At 37.7% G+C, this 24637-nt stretch overlaps 2 protein-coding genes across 4 annotated transcripts in view; one reads left to right on the plus strand and one right to left on the minus strand.

Annotated features, from left to right (window-relative positions):
* Nucleotides 1-21784, plus strand: CCPG1 (cell cycle progression 1). Of its 3 annotated transcripts, XM_069026079.1 has the most exons (10): nucleotides 1-128; nucleotides 1706-1753; nucleotides 4350-4421; nucleotides 8855-8969; nucleotides 9437-9516; nucleotides 9720-9924; nucleotides 14041-14295; nucleotides 17286-17407; nucleotides 18448-19856; nucleotides 21047-21784. In XM_069026079.1, exons 3-10 carry the CDS (start codon nucleotides 4362-4364, stop codon nucleotides 21222-21224), a joined length of 2424 nt encoding a protein of 807 aa, XP_068882180.1. In that variant the 5' UTR covers nucleotides 1-128; nucleotides 1706-1753; nucleotides 4350-4361; the 3' UTR covers nucleotides 21225-21784. The 3 variants fall into 3 exon arrangements, with proteins under 3 accessions (XP_068882180.1, XP_068882179.1, XP_068882181.1); XM_069026078.1 differs by lacking the exon at nucleotides 1706-1753; XM_069026080.1 differs by lacking the exons at nucleotides 1-128; nucleotides 1706-1753 and adding an exon at nucleotides 268-287.
* PIGB (phosphatidylinositol glycan anchor biosynthesis class B) overlaps nucleotides 21773-24637 on the minus strand; it is a 9072-nt gene continuing 6207 nt past the window's right edge. The window contains exons 10-12 of the mRNA XM_069026081.1: nucleotides 23824-24034; nucleotides 22882-23062; nucleotides 21773-22267 (exon numbers count right to left, since the gene is read on the minus strand). Of these exons, the coding sequence (XP_068882182.1) occupies nucleotides 22136-22267; nucleotides 22882-23062; nucleotides 23824-24034 (524 nt within the window). The 3' untranslated portion in view covers nucleotides 21773-22135. The remainder of the gene's footprint in view (nucleotides 22268-22881; nucleotides 23063-23823; nucleotides 24035-24637) is intronic.

The following is a 24637-nucleotide window of genomic DNA, read 5'->3' on the forward strand; positions in this document are numbered from 1 at the left end:
TACGCTCGCCAGGGTGCTGCGGCGCCGCCCCGCGCGCAGGCGCCGGGCCGGGTTGTTTGTGACGGCGTCACCGGCGGCTGCGGCCGCGGCCCCTCGTCCGTGCCGGTCCCCGCGGGGGCCGCGCTCAGGTAGGCGGCGGGACCGGCTCGCGGGGGTGGCCGCCCTGCCCCGGCCCAGCCGCAGGGAGCTCCGGGGGGCGCGGCGGCCGCCGCGGGGAGGGGCCGCCCGGAGCGGGGCAGAGCCTGGGGCGCCGGGGCCGGGGCGGACGCTCCTGGTGCACGGAGCGGGTGAGCGGGGCCGCGCGGAGCGGCAGTGCTACTCTGGGGGGGGGGCGAGCGGGATCCGGGCGGTGGTCCGCCGTGCCGGCCCCGGCCGCTGGCGTTTGCCAACTTCCTTCTCTGTCATTATCTACCGCTGCCTCGCCGGCTGATGCAAGGTGTTCTGTTTCATAGTGTCCTGGCGCTTCAACTGCGCTGGCGCCGAGCCGCGCTCTGGTTCAGGTGCGCTCCAGGAACACCTGCGCGAGACAAGGAGTAGGGACTGAGCAGGGAATGCCCATCCTTGGGAGAGTCTGGCTTTTAGAAGCCACGTTTGTCTTTCCTTCGTAACAGGGGAATGTTCTGTATTCAATTTGGGTTGCTAAATATATTCTTAGGGAAGAATGTTACTTAGAGGAAGAAATTACCACTTAGTAGAAATAATAAACGTCCATGAGAACCCTGAAGTGTAATAGCACTTAACCTGTTTTTATTTCTGTTGTGCAACAAAGAATCGACTGTAGAAGAGAACTGAGAGTTTTTACTTGGAATGACAGCACAGCAAACTCTGTAGAACATACTCATATTCCTGTTGGCACCTGTTACTCATCTTTGTTAATGCTTATTGAAGGTTGTTTTTTTTTTTAGTCTAGGAAATCCTCTTTTTAGAGGATAGAACTCAAGGGTTTGTTTAGACTGGAGTGGTTCTTTTTGAGACTGGTATTTATTCTGCTTCACTGTGGATAAATAGGATGTGGTATCTCAGATTTATTTTTATATACATATCTGGGATAACTTGGTATTATGTTATCAACAATACATATGTCTGTAAGCTTTTACACCTTATACGTCTGCTTCACATTTCACTAAGGATAGGAAAACAGTTCACGCTTTTGAATTCCTGCCTTCCTTCCCCAAATACATACAAATCAAACTCTGAACATAATGGATATTTTTTTTGTCTAGACAGAAATTAAAAAGGTGATGTCAGTAGTGGCAATGAAGATATGTAGTGAGCATACAGAACCAGTGCACCACGGGGTGTGGTTTTGACTGGTTTTTTTTCCCCCAGTCCTTCCTTCTGGCTTGGCCTGACGTGCAGGAGATGTGTAACACTCTAGTGTGTCCTCCAGTTATCCCTGCTGTTATTGAACTAGAACCCATTCATGTCATCTCGATTTGTTAGGAAGTTTGAAGGCTTTATGACTTTTTAATTCCTGCTGAAAACAATTTTTAAAAAAAAGTTATATTCAGGAGGACAGTGCCAACATTTCCAGCTCCTTTAGGCTGGTTGGAAAAGCCTGCTGGTTCTTAGTGGAGAAGATTGTGTGAGTGGGTCAGTTTAGCCGCTGGGTTCAAATTAGCCGTCTGTATTTCAGTGTACTTAAGGGATTGAGTTTGACCTTGGGTTTTGTTATGATTATGTGCGTTTTATTAATCTTTTACAGAAATAAGCTGTTCAGCTGATGATTGAAGTTTAGGAACGTTGTACCTAGGTAATTTTTAAATTAAAACTTTTTAGGTCTTTTTGATCTTTGAGAACTAAGTTATTAGTTTTGATTACTCTTTTACTATTAATTTTGATAACTCTTTTACACATGCGTGTTTGCTGAATGTACCTAGAGGAATACATTTACTGTAGAGATGCCCTTCAGTCTGATGCCAAACTATCTATGTATCAGTCACAATTTGGCTAAATTTAGCAGTTCTAACCATAAACCTTGGTGTTCTTGTAATTTTTTTTTATTCCATTATTTTTCTTAATACTGAATTTTTTTTAATTTCTGTGATTTGTCACCTGAATGCAACTAAATATTCATTATTAGTGTAATAGTCTGGTTGAATAAAAAATAAATAACTTTTACTCCCGGCCATGTATCAAGACAAGCAAGTAATAGAAAATGATGATTGATTGTCTGCTTGTTTCTCTGCTTTTTTAATGTATTTTGATGATGTTGGTACCCACATAGGTCCTGAAGCTTTTGTTTGGGAGGGGAAGACACATGTTTATGTGCAACCCAAACCCATGGCTGTATGTTCAGAACGGAACATACAGTTGGGTTTACGCAGTGCTCAGTTACCTCTCAGTCTGTTGAGTGGCTGGAGAGAGGGATGGTGTTTCTGTTGAGTTAGCCAGGGCCCAGGGTGAAATGCTGAGTTAGCTGGAGGAAGAGAGATGTTGCAATGTCCAGCACAGAGTCTGCTGTTACAATTTGGGCTTTCAAAATCTGTAGGTGCACTTGTATCAAACTGTACTGGTGCCCTGAAGTTGTCTTTTAGGAATTCATTTCAGATTTTGCAATGTAGCCAGTGATGTTTCTCACAGGTGATGAGTTCTGGTGCTGGTAGTTACCTTCCTGTGAAAGGAATGCTGCTGCTGCTGCTGGATGCCTGGTCAAAGTCAGAATAATTAATGACAGTAAGCAGATGTCATTGTCACATGTAAACTCTGGAACTTAGTCTTTGCCATTTGGGCATTTATTGTTTTGATGATTGAAGAAGTATGATTTAAAAATAAATCAAGATTAAAAAATAAATTGATCCTCATATGCAGTGTGATTTAAAAAAACCAAACAAATCAAACCAAAATAGACTTCTTCCCACCCCCTCCCAACCTGACATTCCCTGGTTGAGATTCCAGGAAAAGCAGTAATGAAGGAAGAAAAATATCTACAGGAAAATGACAACTATATTCAAAGTAGGGCTTTATAAAAAAATAGAAGTTCAGTTTCTCTCTAAGTTTGATACCCAAGTTGATAGTGAATATTTGTGCTTAAACTGTTGTGATTGTCACCATTGCCTTTTTTTTACAGAGGAACTGTAAATATATTCGTTGAAGTTGATGAGAAAAAGGTTTTATTTTAGAAAAGCATGCAATAACTACCATAATGCAGAGATATGAGACACATGTTTACTGTGTTTTATGAGAAAGCTAAATGGAATTGGAAGTTTTATATTTTGTTGTGCCAATTTCTAGCCACACTGGTGTATTTAGATGTTCTCTTTCAAAGTTTTACGTATACTTTCTGTGTTAAGAAATGGGGAGTAAAGACAGGATTAAGTAGAGAGTTAGTAAATTTAAATGCATAGGTGCTTTCCTCTGTGTTCTTACTGGAATTAACTAAATGGGAAATAAAGCAGGTGTCTGAAATTCTATGATAAAAGCTTTATTGAACATGATTTCTTTGGCTGTTTTATTATGTTGATGCATAATATAGCATGCAATCAATTGGAAATTGTTCCGTTTTGGGACAATTTTTTCAACCAAGGTGAATCCATAATAAATTTACTTATATAGCAACTTGATATATTTTTATTTCAAGGAACGGGAAATATATTAAACTTCTCTATAAAGTCTTTCTGCTAGTTAAGGACTTGAAAAATTGATCTGAATATGCGGGGATAATGAATACTCTGTATTCCTGGTAAATTCCTGATAAAAAGGAGAAAAGATAAACAGGCAACTGCAGCTGGACAGTTCTCTTCTGAAAGTGGCCACCAGTCAGCTGGTAGTATTGTAACAAATAAAATTTATACTTTGGGTTATTTTCATTCTGTTTTTGTAGTTGCCAGGTACTCTCTCAATTTTCCTCAGAATCGGTGTATTTGAAAGGAGCGAAAGAAGCAGGAAGCACTGTTTTTGCGCACAGTGTTTTTCTTGAATAAACTGTGGTTTCTATGCATACAACAAAACAGAAATTATTTCATGTACTGAATTGTGAATCATCTTAAAATTTGTCTATAGCATCATTGTTTAACTTTGATTATTGATTTATTGACTTACCTTGTGTGTGTGTGTGTGTGTGTCTAGCTAGTCTAAGAGCTTTTTGGCTGGCTGAAATAGGTATGTACCTAGCAAAGCTGTATTTGTTCCAAGTACAAAAAAAGATAATAGGAAATAAGTACAAAAGAATATATTTTCTTTCTCAACTTTTATTCTGTTTTTTTTTTTCTCAATTCCAGATTAACAGTTTGTGTGTTAGTGTATTGTTCTGTAGCATCATGATTTGCATTCTTCTGTTTATTTTTCTTTTCAATAGAGTGGTGAAATTGTGTGTCTTGCATATTGAAAGAGTCTGCTTTTACTTGCAGTGTGCTTTGAAAATGTCTGAAAATTCCAGTGACAGTGATTCATCTTGCGGCTGGACTGTCATCAATCATGAGGTACCCAGTTTCACATTAGTAAAATTCTGTCAGTTTAAGGCTATCTATATGCAGTAAAATATTATTTCAGCTTAGTAATTCTTGTTTTGTGTGGATCTTGCATACCAACAGAGAATATAGAAGAGAAACTTACAAGTAAATCATAAAACTACTATTTTAAGAAATGTATACTTTTACTATAGTTGGTATAAATTTTGATATTTAAAATAATTCTTTTTCTGCAAAGGTTTTACTTTGAAGAGTTGGTAGAATTTTAGTGGCATGCATTCCTCTGTTCCATCCTGCCTGAAAACATTAAGATTCTGTGTAACTGTTGTTGCTAATATATTTCTTCTTTTCCTTATAAATCTGTACCCTCACCAAAACAAACAAAGTTTGCAATAATGGGCAGGAAAAATATCTTGTGCAGAAGGGAATGATTCCGTCATTTCCCCAAGTTTTTTCTACCACTGAGGTATCTGATCCTAGTTTCAGCAGCAGCTGTTCAGGAACAGCCCTCTGTCCTTAAATAGTCTTCCTTGCAGAAAACTAGGAAAGGGACAAGTGTACATTCCATGACTATAACAGGTTAGGTGTCTGGATCTGATGTTGGTTTCAAAGTTTGCATTGTATGGATGAAATCAATGCAGTCAGTGGAGTCTGGAGAGCAGGAGTCTTATGTCAAGGTCAGCACTTAGGTTTGATCAAATGACTCCACTGACTGTGGTGATTGTAATGGTGCCTTCAACAGCCTGCTCAGGTGTAGACACATTAATCTAGATAAGGTGAATGTTTTATCTTCCCCTCGCCACAGTGAACAAGGTGGGCCTGAGTTCCTCAGAACTTCTGCGAGGCCCTACCTGGTAGAGTGGGTGTCCAGTATCCTTTCCTCCTTTAGTCCTGAGGATTTTTCTATCTCTTCAGATCTTGGCTGATGTGTGAGTGTAGGATGGTTGAGTTGGTTTGCTCATTTGGTTTGGTTCTTAAGTATTTAGCATTATCTTGTAAACTGAGGAGGCTATTGAGCCAGAATCCTCAGGACAAACGGGTTGACAGTTTTCACGGAATGACACTTAGGTATTGCCTGCATCTACTTGTTGCCTGCCCCAGAAAAAATTTCAAGGAACAGTAGTTGACATGTTTCTTTCAGAGGAGGAAAGCAGGAAAAAATGGCTAAAGATCATGCATAGTGATCAGTTGTCCTTCACTGCACACTCCCTTGTTTTGCAGATTGTAATGAAAATGGGTAACTCAGAACCAAATTATTACAAACTTGCGACTGTACTCATGTTTCAATAGTTCTGTGTCACAAGTGCAAGAGATACAGTTTCATGTTTATAAATATTGGGCCATGCTTTCATTTCTCTTGGCTGCAAGGTGGTATTTAAGAGATGATTCAAACTTTTTTTCCTTGTTTTTGGCTGGATGACAAGTTGGAAGCCTTGTCACCAAAAGAAACAGAAGACTCATGCACTCCATTCCTCAAGGCCAAGTGGGCTGCAAGAGTGTACAGGGTGCTGGATTCATGGAGTTCAGATAAAAGTGAAAGGATTTAGAAGTTGAGTTCAGCAGTTGAGTTATTCAGCTGTGAAGTACCGACTTTATTTTCATTCTTGGGATGGTTATTTTACACTGTAACTGCAAATGAATTATGCAGTCTAAATAAGTTACCATAACACAAGATTATAGGGTGGCTGGGATTTGTCTAGCCAAAGCAGAACAGATTTCGATGACACAGAGATTCTGTGTTCCCAGTTATTTATCCCTGATTCAGTGAAATAAAAAGGGAGAAACACTGGTGTTTAAGAGCTGCCATTGTTAGCATTCTTCTGGCAGGACAGCTTTGAATCTGAGCATGAAGAAAGTAGAATGGATGGGATGGCCAGGTAACCTTCACACAGCTGTAACCCAGGGAGGGGGGACATGGACTTCTGTGTACTTCAGTGAATTGATTTGGGTGTTCAGGAAAGGGGTAGAACTAGGGGTTAGACAAATTTGGAGTACTGCAGTACTATTTTCTCACATATTGTTGTGACTGTATGGATGATGGCACAGTGGAATCCGTTTCTGCATTTGTTTTCCAGTGAGTTAAGGGGGGAAAGAAGTGGCTGTTGTCCAGGCTGTGACTGCAGGGAGCTGGCAGCTGTGTGTGCTGGACTCAGTGTGTGCTGTGGACAGAGAAGCAGCGCTGTGCGTTGTTGGACTACTAAGAAAGGACTTGCTAATTTTGTGTAGGAAGGTAGGGAGGTGATAATATCTTTTCTTGACCTCTTGCTATTGCTGAAATGGAATAGTGAGGGAGGTCCAGCATCTGATGAAGTGAATCAGAGAGTTCATGCATTCACACCTGACTGTGTGTTTTTGAGAAAAGGATGGCTTACCTCTGCCCCTGTCAGAGAGGGTTCTCGTCTCTGGCTCTCCCCTTTGCTGGAGGGGACCAACAATAAAGCTACCTCCGTGCGGAACCAGCCACATGAGCCTCTCGTCTCTCTCTCTGGTCTGTCTTGGCCTGGAGGCTGCCCTGCAGAGCTGAGCTGGAATCACGAGCTGATAATCACTAAAGAGCTGACAGTCTCTGCAAGGACCCTCCTGGCCAGCAGCTGAGGGAAGACACTGGGCCTTGGGAAGGCGATTCCTTTCAGGACCGGACCGGTCACCTTTTCCTGGGTCAGAGCTACTGACCCCATCACCAGCTGTAATAACTGGTGCCTGAACAGGGGCAGAGGCCTTAGCTTTTATAGGGATACAGGGGATGGATGAAGACCAATGGGTTACAAAGGATCTGCATAGTGTCTCCTAAAGGCTTGTGGGTCTGTCTTTTCTCGCTGTGACCAAAGAAGTGGTTGCCTTTCCAGGGCGTCCTGCTGGGGCGATTGCAAAATTTCTTATCTCAGCAGAGATCCCTCCAGGGCAGGGGCTGGGCATACCCCACACTCAGCTAGCCCGTTTTCTTGGGATTTTAGCTAAAATTGTAGACTTGTTTTAAGCCATGCTCCTGAATTTTTTTTCCTGTGGAGCTTGGGCAAACTGAAACTTTGTTATTCTTTTTCTTCTTCACAATTTAAGAAACTACAGTAGTGGCTCTATCACACCAGAGAACAATTGTCACATAATAAATCTGTATACCTATCTATAAAACCCAATCAAGCCAAAAACCCCAAATAACTTCATATTTTCTTTCCTGAGATTCCACTCAGATTTTAATAAGTTACTTATTAATGAAAGGTGAACTTCTGCTAAACACTTGAAATTAAAATTGTGATACTTTTGTAGTCAAAGGAAAAAAGATACAAGGTGTTTAAAAAGAGAAAAAGATACAAAGTATTTAACAGCTTACCAAAGCAGTTAATTTTTGAAGCCTTTTAAAAAGAAACACAACTTTGTGGCATGATTATAGAATGTATCTTACGCAATTCTTTTTGAGGCATCTACCTGAGGTACAGGCTCCTCTTAAAAACAAAAGCATACATGTTTGCTTGAGTCCTGAAATGAGACATCCAGGGAAACTGATCTGGAAGTACTGCTGCTACTGTAATTTCACACCTGCTGTTGCAAAAATAACTATCTCTGTTTACAAAAACAGCTCAAGTTATTTATGGATCAGAGTCACTTAGCATTTTTCAGTTATGTTTTGGGTGTTTATAGTTTGCTAATAGCCTTAATGATGCCCAATCAGTTCTTTTAAACAAAAATTACAATATAAATATTAAATATTTAGAATTGTCAAGCATATTGCTTGCCTTTAGTACCCTGCAGTCTCCTGGCATTGTTTATCTGCAGTTCCTGTTGTGCTCTGGTGTTGTTGCTGACTGGCAGCTGACTAATACCTAGGGGTCCCTTCTGAATTAAGGACAGAAATCCAGTGTAGAGTTTTTTCAAAGATTTGTTTTTGAGATGTCAGAGATGTACTATATAAACAGCCTTGCAAATTTTCTGTCAGGAACTGATATGGAGAAAAGTTATATATAGTTTTTCCTGGGAATAGTATTTATTTGAACTCATGTTGGTATGCTTGAAAGTTATATTTTTGGGAGGGTGTGTGTATTTGCATACAATAGATGGACCTGGGAGCAAGAATTAGATCCCATATTCAAAACCTCCTCTGTTTCTCTAAATACCATTTAATAAACAGGTCTAACAAAGATAATAAAAAGAGTTATTTAAAATACTTGGTGTAGTTTTTAATTAATGCCTAAATTGCCATCATTTCTTCCCCCTAGAATTGTCCTCCTCTGACTTTTTTTAACCTCCGTCATGAGTATTACACACTAACACTCGTTTCACTCTAGTTAATTACTTGGTGTTCACTTGCTTTTCTTTGATCGAAGTTGTCTTCAGTTTTAAAGGTTCTGTTTTTGTTATACTAATATTGTTTTCTTTGTAACCCTTTCTTCCTGCTTTTACTGTTGGAAACCCCAATAACTGTAATGTCCATTTAAACTCTTCACTTTCAGGGTTCTGACATAGAGACAGTGACTTCAGAAAATGGAAACACAAATGATAACCATGAGTTTGTTTCAGAAGAATATGTTTCTTTGCAAGAAGAGGAGCAAGCAATTGATTTGCAGGGTAAGATATTAAAAGAGGAGCAGTTTCATGAAACAAGTAAATATTTGTTATGGCATTGGCACAAAATTAGTATTTCATATATTTTGTGGACCTCTGTCAGAGTATTTGCTTCATCAGTGTTATGGAAAATATTCAATCATCAACTTTATAAGAGTATTTTTTCCTGAAATATGTGAAATTAGTAGAATATCTTTCATTTTGTCCATACTTTAGATGTGTTATAGAACGGTGTGCACTGGTGTTGCTGGAAGATAGTTTATAGAAGTGTTATTGATAAAAGAAGTATTCCCTAGTAATGTCATAGATCAAATAAGAGTAATTTGGAAGGAACTGTCAATGCTTGTACTCCTAAAAAATAACATTGTGACGCTGTATTTTAATATTATATGGACGTGGGCATAATTTGTGGTTACTGGTTTTAATCCCATGTTTGTTTGCTTGTTTTTTTCATCTTTTTATTCATTTAGCTCAGTGCAACAATGATGAAGAGATCCCAGCAGTAGATAATACTCTATCTGGTTTTGAGCAAACTCAGACAGTTGCAGAGGTAAATTACATTACAGATTACATTATTCAGAAGCTTCCATAAGCCCCATCCATCAATGGCAAGAAATGTTTTGAAGGCATTAAAATAAAGACACAATTTTTTCCTTTCTTAAAGTTCTAACAATTCTTGGGTTTTTGTTTGTTTGTTTTAATTACTTTATGTTTTATGTGTCTGAATAATTCTCATATTGTCCCTTTCCTTAGGGAAACAAAGAAAAAATTCCTGATGATGGGTCCTGCATTGGAACTATTAGCGATGATTCTGACATTGTTACACTTGAAGCTCCAAAACCAGAAGAAACTCAGAGTCAGGAGGAAGCTCCAGCTGATGGTGAAGCTCAGAGTCCAGAGGATTTTAACATGGGTTCCTCCTCTAGCAGTCAATATGCATTTTCCCATGTGGAAACTGGTAAGAGCAATAAATTCCTAAGCAACTGTGTGCAAAAATGTCACCAGGAAAAAAAACCAAACCAATCTCTGCTTAGGGAGCCTTCTTTTTTGTGGAGAGAGGAAAAAAAATAACGGTCTTGTTGAGTACATGTCCAAGTATTTGCAGTCTCTAGAAAAATCTAGGTGCCCTAACTCCACAATTTTGTCCAAATATATGTCTGCAATTTTTTAATTTGAAAACAATCTCTCACATTAAGTGTTCACTATTTTAATTAGAAAGTTAATTTGTAGCATATCTTGGAGAATTAAAATTACTCTTAGTTCATAGAATAATTGTTGGTTTTCTCTTGGCATTTTTTGGGCTTTATATAGAGTTGGCAAAAATGACTAGCAAGTGGGAGAAAATTGATCTTTGGCACCTTGAGGACTAAGCAGTATAACTTCAAAAACTTTGTACCACCCTCATAGCTATGTAGTATGTATTTATATATTTAAGATACACCCAGTACTTGGCTGAAATAAGCAATGCATCATATTCAGGAGGAAGGATATGAATATTTGTCCAATGAAAAGCAATAAACAAAACCCCGACAAATCCAAACAAAAAACTTCCTGTTTTGTTGCTCTTCTCTAGTTCTCTAGTCCTCCTCTATAATTGTTTTTTGCTGCTTTTTTGTAATCTTTTCTGTTCTCTTTATTCTCTGTGACACCTTTGTATTGCTAATTTTTACCTTTCAAATTAAGTTTATTACACAGGCAGGATTTTACCTAAAATACTGTTTTATCCTAGAAGTAGCATACAGCATCGTTAAATGTTCATGTGTCTGTACAGTATCCATTGGAAACAGAAAGTGACAGCTTAGCATCTAATTATAACCAGTGAAGATTTGTAACAAAGATGTTGCCTTCTTTAAGTCTTCTGAGGGATCTGACTTAATTTTTAAGTTAAGATTTAGTTGACTTGACTTTTTTTTCTTGTAGGGATGAGTTCTAAAAGTGCCTTTTTTTCCCCTCTATGTTTTTGTGCACAAAAGTCAGTTGGCTGGAGAAGCTGTGGAAGATTCCTGGTTGTGTAAGGGGATGGGGAAATGAGGTGAAAGAGCATGTGTCTCACAGTCTTCCTTTCCAAGGTGGTGTGATTAAATTTGATCAGCTTGTGCAAAGCTGATTGCTTATGGCTTGCATGGAGTGTTCTTACAATTTTTAGTAGCAATCTGACTTGATCTTGTAGTAGTCATATTCTCGACAGATGATGAAAGCCAATCCTCACTGAAGAACTTGGCTAAGCTGTCAGTGTTTTATGTGCTTCTTTAAAAAGATGTTAACCTTGCATGTAGATTTGGAACAGACATCAGTAAGGTTTGTAATACATTTTAATGTGTGTGCTTGATTGTTTAAATGGATGGTTCTTGTTGGATTCCAAGCCTATGTGTGACTGGCAAAAAGAATTTCTTCCTTCTAACTTAAGCTGATTTCAGCATGACTTTTAGTACTGTGCATTCTGTTGATCAAGTATTGCGGAAAATGTCGGGAGTACTTTTGCAATTAGTTTAAATGCCAAAGTTTTAGCAGTGGCAAAATGTGGCAACAGAAATCTTTGCCATCCACTTCCTGTTGAGTTTTCTTTTGTGTTGGAAAACGATGAGCCTCAGATTCTTCCTAGTTTAGATACTAAAATGTTCTACAAGGATTTTCTGCCACTTTGATTTGCAAACCAATTCCTGTTTAGGCAGTCTTCATCATGCAAACAGAGATGTTTTAATACTGCTTTCGTGAATGACGTTCAGCCAGCAGAAGTGCCCATATGCTGCAGTGAACTGTATCTGAGCTGTGTCTGTGCAGAAATGTCAAGGAAAATCATGTTCTTAACTGGCTTCATCTGGTTTCTAGTGTAGCTCTGACGCTACAAAATCACAGCAGAAGCTAGAATTTTGGACTGCTATTGTGGTCACACTTTGTTTCCTTTGTAGTCCTTTCCATCCTGGTACTGTTAGAGTACAGCTTTGTACTGAATTCTTACAGCAGCTGTAAGGTAGTGTCATTCTTGCCTGAAAGTGTAATTGCTATAATTGTTGACAGCTTGCCAGTAAGTGCTTATGAATGGCTCTAAGTGTCTTACAGCATTTTTCTTTTTGATTGTCTTTCTTTTCTCCTTTCCTATTCTTTGTTGTCCCGTGTATATCAAAGAATTTTCCCATTCAGCTGGAAGCAGCTTGTTCCTTAACCACTTTTGTATTCCATGTCTGTTAGCTTCTTTGGTTGTTGAAAAACCCTAAAAAAACCCGCAGATGAGCAAGAGTAACACCTCTTACTAAGTTTGTCCTATATATTTCTCTATAATGTCTGACCTCTGCATTTTAGGAATGCATTCTGAAAACTTGCCTTTGTTTTCCAAGATTGGGGAAGCATGCATCTGCTTAAATGATTAAAATAGTGTCCTTCTCTACTAAGCTGTATCAATTCATTTAAATGTCTGCATGTCTAAGTCGCTGTTTAAGTGATTTGTCTTTATTGCAAAGTCTGCTCGGTTGGTCTGATTTGACCAATTGACTAAAAGGGAGTTTTTTATTAAGGGAGGAAGTTGTCTTTCATAATCTGACATGCTGCTTGTCCATGGAGTTACAAATTAGACGTGTTCCAGATACTAATTGATAATCTTTTCTGGGCTTGATGCAATCACTTCTATCAAGTTGTAATTTATTTTAAGTGAAGCATCTTAAGTGGTAATGCATTTTATAGGTAATACCTAGCACTGCTAGGCATTCTTGTCTGTTCAGTGATGTGTGCATGGCTTTCCTCAAACAGATGATTTTTCAGTTGTGAACTGTTCAAGGACAGTCACTCTATATTTTTACATTTTGAGTAATGATGTCTGATATGAGAATGGGCAACTGTATTTCTAGGAGGGGCACTAGCATTTTGTGATTGTGAGCAGCAAATTTAGTGTCCAAGCCAGGAGCACTTTGTCGTGTCTGGGGGCTTCGCTGATCACATTGAATCTATCCAGACATGTGAATTAGGTAGAGAATGTAGATACTTGAAAGCTACTTTTCCACCCTACTGCTGCTTCTGCTTGATATTTACCTTGCACTTGAAAATTATTCTTTTAAAGGAGGGAGATTAAATAATAATTACTTATATACTGGATTATATAAATTTATTTACAGAATGTGCAGCAAACATTTGTACAAATAGAAACAAGCAATTACAGCTCTGTTGTTATTTTCCTGGTTAGAGTATGTGGCTCTTAGGCCATTGGAACATGAACATACAAATGGTATAATAAATACCATTTTGCAAAAATTCTGTGAAAGATATTTTCTTAAGGTTAGAATTTGTTCTTATCTCAAATCTTGTCCAATTCAATTTACCTAAACTTCAGTCAGGTAATAGAAGAGTGTTGGGAAAGAACGGAGAAGCACTTCAGTGGTTCTTTTCCTGTGCAGTAGTGGTTGAAAATGGCTTTTTTTGAAAGGTGGGTAAAGATGTTAATAGATAGTATATGGTAGATATTAAAAGGAAACAAAATTGCATATTTAAACAAATTTGTATCTTGATTTTGAATATTTCTAATAGCTACATTAATGTAACTTCAGTGGAATTTTGTCTGAGGCTGCATGTAGGTCACAGAATGAAGTTTTTTGAGAGTATATAACAAAACCATGCCTGTCTTCTAGGAGGCCTTCTTTTAGCAAGCCTTTATGTTGCTCTTTTGTTATTAAATATTTCAGTTCTAATAGCTGCAAGAGAAGGAAAACTGAATTCTTAATCTTTCTACTTCACAAGAATTTTCAGAGGCAGTACATGTAGATGCTTTAGGAGGCAGGATTGACTGAAACACTTCGTAATGAGTGAATGATAAGGTATGGGGAAGTGCCGTACAGTTTTTTGGTGATGATTTCTTAATTTTCTATCATTTACTTTTAAAAAAGTTGATTTTTAACTTTGGAGATCACGTATTTCTCGTAATTTCCAGCATAAACGATAACATTGAGAATTTTAGTTTTGTTTTATTAATGTTCTCAAAGATAAACGCCAAATCTATTTTACATAAATACTATGGATTTTGATACTCAATTTGCTCTTTAACACAATAATTAATGCATTTTAAGCACTGGTGTATGTTGCTTTTCAGTTTTCTCATCTCAGGCCAGCCCTGATGAGTCCAGCAGTGATGAAACCAGCAGCCAGTCCAGCCTCACAGTGCGTAAACGGCGCCCGAGGAAGCACGGGGTGTCGATCTCCGAGCCCAAGGGGGGGCTGCCGGCGGAGCCCGAGCCGGAGCCGCCCAGGGAGGAGCAGCACAAGCGCCAGTTCAGCAGTGGCCTGAACAGGTGCATCATCCTGGCACTGGTGATTGCCATCAGCATGGGCTTCGGACACTTCTATGGTGAGTTCAGAGAAAGCAGAACACACAGAGTCCACATCTTGCTTAACAAATGCTGTTCTATTGTGAGTCCAATATTTTTCCGTGTTCTCTGCTAACTACCTAAACCTAAAAATGGGAGAAAGCAACTGCTGCTTTATTGGTAATAGAGGGAGGTCCTTCAGCAGTGCAACTGTATTTAATATACACTGCTTCTTATAGTAATGTGGTAAATAGTAATTTTTCCTGAGTAGCTCTAGTTTTATATGAAAATATGCCTTTATAAAATGCGATTTAGTTGGAGATGGGGAGTATCATTCCCTTTGGATTTGGTGTTGACTAATTGTTAGGGATTTAAATTTTGGCACTTCTTTTGAGATTTATATTAATTTTCACTTGATCCCAATTGTTTTTTTGTTCTTAGGTAAACCTGAAGGTAAGAGCTGTGAGTGATGTACTGTGCTTGCATTCAGATTTACTTTTTAAATCACGCGTGTGTATGTGTACACACACATCCATATATGTATGCGTACTTACATTATGAAAATAAAATAATAAATCAAGTCTCAAGAATTGCTGATGTATGTGGGATTATAGGAACGACTAGTCCAGTCACGCAAACACTTTTGTCTAGCAGCTACAGCAGGTAGTAGGAGTTGGTGTGGAAACTGGTTGGTGAACATTGGCATGCTGGAGGCATAGAGGAACACAATGACTAGACCAGTCTGTATGCTTGTTGTGGGAACTTGAGATTTCAGTTGTTAATCACTGCACTGTGTTTAGGTTGGTGTTAATGATAATACAATCCTTTTAAAGAACTTGGAGATCTGTGGATGAAAAAAAACCACTCTGAACATGGACCAAGGATAATACATTTATTAAGGATTTCACTTGTTCATTCATTGAATCTGTACTTCTAAATAAAAATTGTCATCACTGCTGACAGATGGCAGCATTTTCAGCAGAAAGAAGGCAACTCTGTAGCTTTAGTTTTTGCTTCTTCAGGTGAAAGTTTTTCATGGTTATGTGATCACTTACCTTTCTACCACTAGAAAGGAAATCAAGTCCTGCTTTCTGTCTTCCTTAAATTTGTTTGGTTTTTTTTTTAACACAAACTTGCAGACAAAAGTTCGTCTTCCTAGAGGACTACTTCGTATTTTTGTGATTCCGCCTGGAATGAATGTTTCCCACAGCAATCTTCTAATTTTAGGCTAATTGTCGTGTAAGAGGATTGGAAAGGGTTACTTTTTATAAAATTACTTTCTTTGGGTCAATATCAGGATAGTGTTTTTCTTTTAGCTAGAGTTTCAGGACGCCCTTAAGCCTTTTAGAGATGTGGAAAGCAACTAGGATTAGATTTGAATCAGTAAGTGTATCCTAGTCAGTATTAAACTGAATTAACTGGCTCTATGATGCTCTAGGAAGGAGAACTGAAAGAGGGCAAACTTTTCAGGTTAACAGGTAAAGCTTAAATTAGGGTAGAAAGTCCTTGCCAGAAAAATGTCTCCTTATGGACATTAAGATATTTAATTTTTTTCTTTAACCAGAAACCGGAAGGGGAACTATGGCTATAATGCTAGGGATTTGGATTGGTTACTTAAAGAATCTGAAGGATACTGTGACTTAAGAGTACCAGCTGGAAACACAAACCAGTTACTGAGGAAGGGCACCTCAGTATGTTCATCTTCAGTGTTGCTAAATGTAATTTTTGCTTACTCTACCTAAATTATGATTTTTAATAAGGAGAGAAAGAGAGCTTTAAGTGTTTTTCTGTAATTCAGGTTCTACCTAACATGAACCCTTAACACTAAATGATGATTTTTCAGATGCAGGCTTTAGATTGTTAGGATCAATGGGCTTCCTCAAAAGTATCTATAAAAGATAAATACTAAAACCAAATTTACTGTCAGTATACTTCATTTATGAAGGGATCTATGGTTCCAGTAAGTGTTTACTAGGACTTTGCAGACTTAAAATTGTTGCTGTAAAAACATTGCCATCCCTTAGGTGAATTGAACTATTGAAGTTCAACTTGGTGTAATATACAACTGTCTTTTTTGAAGGTCGCACTTGACAATAGATTAAATAAAAATTAAAAAAGCACAAAACATTCATCACTGTAAGTGTATTTATAGTATTTCTTCTGTTTAACAATACATCTTCTCCTGCCTTTAAATACAGGAATAGAACTCTGAATATGCTCCATTGGTCTTGAAAGAAATACCTAAAAATTGCTGTTGCCTTCTTCTCTAGAGTTGATTCAAGGGAATCTTAAAAGCAAATACATAAAAACTACATCAGCATTAGAATTTAGAGACCAGGTGTATAGTTAAGGAAGTACCAGTCAAGAAGCTGTTCTTGACAAAAAGAATCGGTGTCTAGTGCAGCGAAGATACTTTTTCTGAAAACCAGGGTGTCTCAGCCTTTGTCTGACAATTGAAAAACAGGATATTTGCTTACTCTGCAGCCTTTGCTTATGGATAAGAAGGACAAGACAGGGCCAGCAGTACTTGCTGCTTTGCGAGCAGTGCGTAATGATTGTATTTCTGCATGAAAATTTAAATACTGTGCTAAAACCCTCTTACTCGTGTAACTTCAATTAACAGCCAAGGTTGTAGTTCTGAAGTGGATAAAGCATGGACCAACAGCCTCCCTTTTATCCTGGTTGACTTGCATGTTACTAAAAAAATTACAAAGAAGTCACACATATTCTTTCTTGCATAACTTTTGTTGGTTTGGATCTAACTTATTTCTATGTAGTGTTCCAAAGTTGCTTTATTTTTATTAATGAAAAAACAGTATAGCAGCAAATTTTTGGGTCTGGGAAATTGTTTATCGTTGGAAGAAACAATTTTGCTACAGCTAAATTGTTACTGGTAAGGACTAGGCAGAAATGGCAAGGTAGGAAGGCTTTTGAATTTGCAGAGAGAATGAAGATGATATTTAGATTCCTCTGTTCTTCTAACTGCTTACTGTAAGTTAGTCTATCGAAAGAAACTTTTTTATCTTTGTAGGTACAGTGCAGATCCAGAAACGGCAGCAGCTGGTGACAAAGACACGTGAATTAAAAGATATGAAAGATGACCTTTACCGGTGCCAACAAGAGCGTGGAGATCAAGTGCACCACAAAGTGGGGGTAGGTGAGCTTAGCTGGAAGTCATTGCATAATTCTATCATTATGTGTGTACTTTACACAAAGTGAAATTAATTTCTCACACAAATCCATGAAATTTTTTTCTTTAGTAAGTTCTTTCAGAGAACTTTCCCCTGAATTCTTGACAAAGATTTATGTTGATTGAATTTGCTCTTGGAACGTGTTTAAACATACTGGGTTTTATATCTGTAGTCTAGGAGTTATCTGGACACGGAGACTGTTTCCTTGTGATATAATGCTGGGTTGTCATTGATGAAGACAGCTGAAATAGAAAATGCTTGTAAAAACATGTTGAACCTACAGGTTTTGTGAACTTGCTTTCTAAATTATCAGTGGTTATTAATTTTTTAAATACTTAACCTGTACTTCTCATTTTTTACTGATACATCATCCAGAGAGAAGATTAGGGAGTGCTTTGTGTGTCTTTTTTTTTAGGTTTCTTTTATGTGGCTGTTAGCAGCATTTGTACGTAATTCAGTATTAATTCAGTATGCTCTAGAGCAGTGATGCCAACAGACTGGGGAGCTCCTTTTTTGTTTAGTATATAGTTACATGAACATGTGTTTTTAGCAACAAATTTGGTTCAAAATCAGCGTGTGAATTTCTGCCCCAACTGCTAAATACCTTTGCTTCTGCTAATTTATTTTTGTGATCTGTAAATCCAGTTTGCTGAACATAAATCAACAGCAAACATGCACATTTTGATTTCCTTTTAAGATGCTGCAGTTCATGTACCCAACTGACTATCCTTTAGCTAGTTAAATCAATTCAAGTGAGGGGTGATGACCTCTGGCTGGAAGGGGGAGTTTCTCACATGGTCTTTGTTGCCAAGAAAGTGTGTGATAAACAAACTGAACTGAGATAAACAAACCAGCTCTATTTTTGCATCTTGCTGTGCATGTTTTACTGCGTCCAAAATGACAAGTGAGCTCTGTTTGGACTACCTTGGTTTTTCATCTTTCTAGCTAGTATTTCAATTCTCATTGTAGTATTTTTGCTTATTTTCTTTTTGTTTCTTTTAGTCACTCAAGGGAGATCTTGCCACATGTTTGACCTTTACTGAGGTGGAGAAGAAATCCTTTGATTCTCAAAAAAAACGTCTTGCTGCAGAAAATCAGCACTTAAGAGAATCTCTAGAGAAGGAAGAAAAAGCTTTGGCCTCACTTCAGGAAGAATTAAGGAAGCTAAGACAACAAATTAGAAACTTAGAAGATAAAGGTAGTAGCACTGAATCTATTGTAATAGAAAATCAGAAACTAAGGGAGCATTTGGAAGAAGAAAAGCAAAGAAACAGCAATTTTCTCAGGCAAAAGGAAACACTCTTTGCAGAGGCACAGATGTTAAGACGAGAACTGGACAAAGAACGTCATGTTACAGAAGCTCTGAAAAAAGAACTAGAACAGTTAAGTTCTCGTCAAACACCTGACAGTGCTACTGATGATGATGAGACATTAAGAGAAAATAAAGAAATAGAAATTCTGCGAGGAAGACTGGTAGAACTAGAAAAAAAGCTAAACTTTGAGCAACAACGCTCTGACTTATGGGAGAAGCTGTATGTTGAAGCAAAAGACCAAACTGAAAAAGAAGAAATTAATGAAAATGGACAAAAGAAAGGTGCTAAAGGGCAAAGTAAGAGTAGAAAGAAATCAAAGGAGACGTTTTTTGGTTCAGTTAAAGAAACTTTTGACGCTATGAAAAATTCCACAAAAGAGTTTGTAAGACACCATAAAGAAAAGATTAAGCAGGCTAAAGAAGCAGTGAAAGAAAACTTGAAAAAATTCTCTGATTCTGTAAAGTCTACGTTCAGACACTTCAAAGATACCACAAAAAACATCTTTGATGAAAAGGAGAAGTCATCGAGTGATAAAAGATATGAGGCAAGCAAGAAAGCTCGAACTTTTTACCGAGACCATAACTCCTACGAGAATCTGAAGCACATGCATTACAGGGGACCTCACATGCCAAAAGAATCCAGAAATGGAAGAAAACATCATTTTACAGCATTTGAAAAAGATTCGAATTCCCAGAAATGTCTCAATGATCATTTGTGTAACAGAAAACGTCAGTTTGCCCTAAAGGGCTGCTCTGGTATTTTTGAATGCGCTCATCAAGAATTCATTGGTCTCTTTAATAGAGTTTCGGATCCCATCAGGGTGGATGAATTTAATCGGCTAATGAGAAAGTATTTGCAGCAAGTTGTACATAACTTTCATCATTGGAGAGAACTAGAAAATTTCATCAATAAGTTTTTTCATAATGGATTATTTATACACGACCAGATGCTGTTCACTGATTTTGTTAATGATGTCAAGGATTACCTGGAAGATATGAAGGAATACCAAAGTAATAATGAAAAGGTTTTTGAGGATTTGGACAAATATGTCTACGGATACTACTTCCATCATGATAATTCACCCCAGTATGGACCCAGGTTTGTTTCCACGTTTCCTGAACTTGGTAACACAAAGAAGTGGTTTTCGTAAAGACAACTAATGTCCTTGTTGTAATGGATGGTCTTTGAGCAGGTGTGCGTATGTATGTGTGTGTGTGTAGATATATATACACTCACATATGCTAAAAGAATTTCTGAAGGACTTAATGGCAATATTAGATTGTGTTATATAAAGTGGATCTGTAGTACGTTTTATATAAATTTTGTGTGTGTACATAGCACAATCTGATGTTTCTGCTGGGTTCTTTAGAAAACTGTAACTGCCAGTAGGATTTCCTTAGACTGAACAGCTCTGATTGCCCATCTGATGGAATGAACAACTCTCTTGGAGAATTAACTAGGACTTCCTTGTTGTTCTTTGCTGAATGAGGTTTTTAGTATATTTGAGGTGTCTCCGAGTCCTGTTCTGGCATATACATTTCACTACTCTCCTGTAGATCAGTGTAATATTGGGTCAGTCTGTATGCCCAGAGCAGAGCTCATCACACAGCAGGCTTTAGTTCAGATCCTGACCCTACCTAAATTTTGTTCAGACTTGCTTACAATGGCCCTTGGTGTGGATTGTTTCCTATGTTCCTTTCCTGGATCTAAAGGTGTTCTCAGGTCTTTACAGATTTACACTTGCATTATTTATCATTTCATACCTTTTACTGCAGCTGGAAGTCTGAAGTATTAACTACTTTAGGGTTACTAAATATTACGTGAGGTAGCACTTTCTCCTATTGAAAACTGAACCATGAGGGTGACAGTCCTATTAACAGCTATCCAGTATCCTTTTTAATATGGTTTTGGCAAACACATAAGGTTTATGATTTTATTTATAGTCCCATCTTCCTAATTTACTGTTAAATGAACTTTATTTTTAAATATCTAATTTGTGAGAATTTCAGATTGCAGAAAAACCATTTCAAATTCTTTTACTGATAGTTATACAGACGTTTGTGACAGCAGCTGCATTTTTATTTTTAGAAAGCATTTCTTTTATATACACCATCTTATTGATGATTTAAACAAACAAATGCCTCCCCTATTTTTCTTACAAGCTAAAGGACTCCTTAATACTAATTTTGTTTTCCCTGAACCCTCAGCATGTTAAAAGCTGTACTTGAAAATGTAATTGTGTTTCAAAATGCTTTTAGTAGTAATAAGCTTTTGTTTACTCCTTGCAGTCGACCTAAAAGACTTTTTACACAAACTGAAAATTCCAGACACGAAAAACAAGCTCAGAAGTACCAACACCGTAATAAAAGAGAAGGTAAATGGCATAAACATGGTCGCACTAATGGAAGACACATGGCAAATCTTGAAATAGAATTGGGGCAACTACCCTTTGATCCGAAATATTAAGTAATTTATTTTAAAAATAAGATTAAAATTCACATACTCTCTGGAAACGGATAGTTTTTCAACAAAGCAGTGAGATGCAAGGTTTTTTCTGAATAATTTGATTTTTACATATTTTTGTTAACAGGCAGAAGTCAGGCTTTCTAATTTGCATATTCTGTACCGTTGCTTTAACTGTTCTTTGGAAGTGAAGATAGTTTGGGTGCCAGCAGTATTGTTGCAGAAACTAGGCATGCAATGACCTGTGTATGAAAAATATGCTTAATTGCATTCCATTAGAGTAGTTAAAGCTTGAGCCATGCATAATGTACCAACTACTAACTCCAATGTTTGATATACTAACTTCATCTCATCCTTCAAAAAATAGGTCTACATCATGGTAATGTATTTGCTAGTGTTTTGTAACCTTATATTTGCTTCCTGTCTTTGGGGGGTTCAAGAGCCTGTTGAATTGTGAAGAATTTGCTGTGCTACATTCTAATCAGTGTGCTGATTTAAACACTTGAAATGTCTTGCATATCTGCATATTGTAGAAGAAAAATAAAGAGACATTGTGGGTAAAAGTCTTTATTTATAAAACAAACTTAGCACTGCTGTACAGTTCCATAAAAATGGTCCACCCTTGTCTGTATTTTATTGCTTAAGTATTCATATGGTAACTTTGGTCTTCCCAATGTTTTCTAGTGTTGTAAGGAAGATCAGCAACCCCACCCTGCCCTACTGCTACTGAAGTTGCCTTCAGGAGGAGGGTTATGTGTTTCCAGGCAGCCACTGGCTGCCTAATGGGACTTCTGATTTGACTTCCCCAGCTTCAGGCTCACTGCTCTCTCCTTTCTGCAGTACGAGGTCTTCTAAGTATAGCTACTGCTATGCAAAACTGATCTCATTAGGTCTCAGGTCTTAGACACTGATCTTCAGGGATGATTCATTTCAGTTTTTCTCCTGTAGATGTAGATGTGGCTTCCAACTCGTCCTTGAGGTACATGAGTATGAAAGACAGTGACTGTTTTCTCATAGCCCCTTAAAGCTAGAAATGGTGATATTTCCTGTAAATGAACATAAATTAATTTCCACAGTAAGAAAATACAGCTGGAAGCATAACAATAGTGTTCCAAAGTCTCCTGAAAACCATCAATTCAACTGTCCCTGGGAAGCTTTATCCTTTATTTTAGGAAAGCCTGCTAGAAAAAGAAGTACCTATCCTGTTTGATTCTGTCCGGTGTGGATATTCACCAGCCACCGTTGTTTGAGTGCATGGATCTTCGTTAAAGATTTGAGGGGTTAAAAGGTACTGTGACTGCAGGTGGTTTTGCTTTTCATTGTTCCTTACTTTAAAGTGCAGTTCCTGGGAACAGATGGCACATTTGTTTTAATATAGATTGAGAAGAATTCCATAAAACATTACTTTGCGGTGCGTAGAATTTGCACAGAGGAGAGGGCATATGTAAACATTAAATATATATTACTGGAACGATATCAATGTTATCCCCACTGTAACATATCAATACTCTTATTACAGACTAGAGGCTTCAATTTTAATATAAGCTGTGTTTAAAAAGTTGTGGACAACAATTTTCAAAGATTTTAACTATCACTCTTCCCTAATTTATTTTGTAACTTATCCTCAGAAGTAGTTTGTTTCATCTTGCAGTTACCATACCTGTTCTAGCACACTGAAGAGGATCAAGTGACTGGGTAATAACGTATCATTGTCAAACTCCTTACACAGCCAGCCAAGTGGGTTAGAATAAAACACATCTGCTTCATCAACGTAGCTCTCGTTGCCAGTTAGGTTTGGGGGACACTGAAGGAATCTCATTTTTAGAGGACAGTGAACATGACTAGGGAGAAAACCAAAACCACACATTTTGTGATAAACTGACCAGTATCAGAGATTTGAAATGACTCATCACTTTAAAAGATACCTCAGCCAAAACCAAAATAGATTAAATTTTTTCCCTCACAGTAGTAGTTTCTTCCCTTCAGTACTTCATATGAAAGCAATGTAGAACAAGCACATTCAGCTCCAAACTGCTGGGACGCTGTTGTTAGCAGTTAACAGAAAATACATTTATCTTAATAAAAATAGCATCTGCAGAACATTGGTTTCTTAAAAAGGTACTTTTCCATATCAGCTTCACTATTTATATCTGCTTTAACGTTTTGTTTAGTTGCCAGGATCTACTGCAAACCTTTTGCCGTGACCTCAGTCACTCTATGTTGTAATTACATTTCTTTACTGCCTAGCAGCAGAAGTAAAGGTAAAATTAATACATTTTGATTGTAACAATTAGTGTTTAGTTCTGCTACAAATGTTACCATAATGAAGCAGTGTGACATACTTGAAGTTGTTAGACTTACTGCATATCCTCATACAAAGCTATTTTACAAAAATGAATAAAGCTTAGATACTGAATTTTATTCTGTGCTATAAGCATTTGGCTTATGTCCCCTATTCACTTTGTATTAACTGTATGAAAAATCAAAACTCTTCCTGTATACATTTATCTACCTCAATTTATTAAGCCTTGGAAAAAAGAAATCTTGATTTATGATTAAGTGTTTGGATTTTAATGTAGTGCACTATTAACTCTATTAATACCTGTAAAATGGAGTAGAATGGCACGGCATCAGGATGAAGACAAAAGCTTTTGACTGGTGAGGGTTATTGCAGAGCTGCTGGATGTGACTCATAACATCCAGAGTGCCTCGCTGGTGAACCAAGCCTGTGTAGAGGGCTGGAAGTAAATTGGATAAGAGCAGGAAACTTGCTGCAAATTTCTTCCATGCTTTCAGGTGTTTCAAAGAATATCCTATAAAAACATTTCAGTAAGTTTGGGAGATAAACAATTCACAGATTTTTGAAAGTACCCTAATATAGTGGAAACCATTACTCAGTCAATAACAATACTTTGCTTTGAGATACTTTACTACAGTGTTGAGTTTTTACTCTTTGAATGGAAATTCAAAGGTTAGACTTGGCCCTTTTAATTTTTGGATTTAACAGGGTAAATCTTAAGCCCCTATCTGTCTCCTGAAATACAGAAATATGAAGTGCTTTGTCTCTTTAATTTCTTCTAGTGAAAAACAGTCCATTCAATAGTTTGGATGAATGATATATGGCAACTTACTGATGTGTTCTGATTCATGCATGTCCAGGTAGAGCCAGAATAAATGGTAACTACACATGCATGGCTGTGGTATTCTTTTTCTCCAAAATGCTGAAAACTACAGCATTCCTTTACTGTTGTTAAAGTTTGAGCTTCTGGCCTTGAAAGAGCGTATTCCTCCGCTTTTTTCCCATCTCCAATCACCGCCGCTTTCCCGCACTTTTCTTGAAGGAGCTAATAATGGGAAAAGGCATTTCTTCTCGGGGGAGATCGTTGGAGAAGCCCCTTAGATGAAGATGGCACAGA

This window comes from Aphelocoma coerulescens, chromosome 10 (assembly GCF_041296385.1).
Source record: "Aphelocoma coerulescens isolate FSJ_1873_10779 chromosome 10, UR_Acoe_1.0, whole genome shotgun sequence".
NCBI lineage: Eukaryota > Metazoa > Chordata > Aves > Passeriformes > Corvidae > Aphelocoma > Aphelocoma coerulescens.

What these genes read in the sequence shown, in the direction of transcription:
- CCPG1 (XM_069026079.1), top strand. Translation starts at nt 4,362, where the DNA reads ATGTCTGAAAATTCCAGTGACAGTGATTCATCTTGCGGCTGGACTGTC. An exon ending in AAACTCAGACAGTTGCAGAG is followed by an intron (nt 9,517 to 9,719) that starts GTAAATTACATT and finishes CCCTTTCCTTAG; the next exon opens with GGAAACAAAGAAAAAATTCC. An exon ending in GGGCTTCGGACACTTCTATG is followed by an intron (nt 14,296 to 17,285) that starts GTGAGTTCAGAG and finishes TTATCTTTGTAG; the next exon opens with GTACAGTGCAGATCCAGAAA.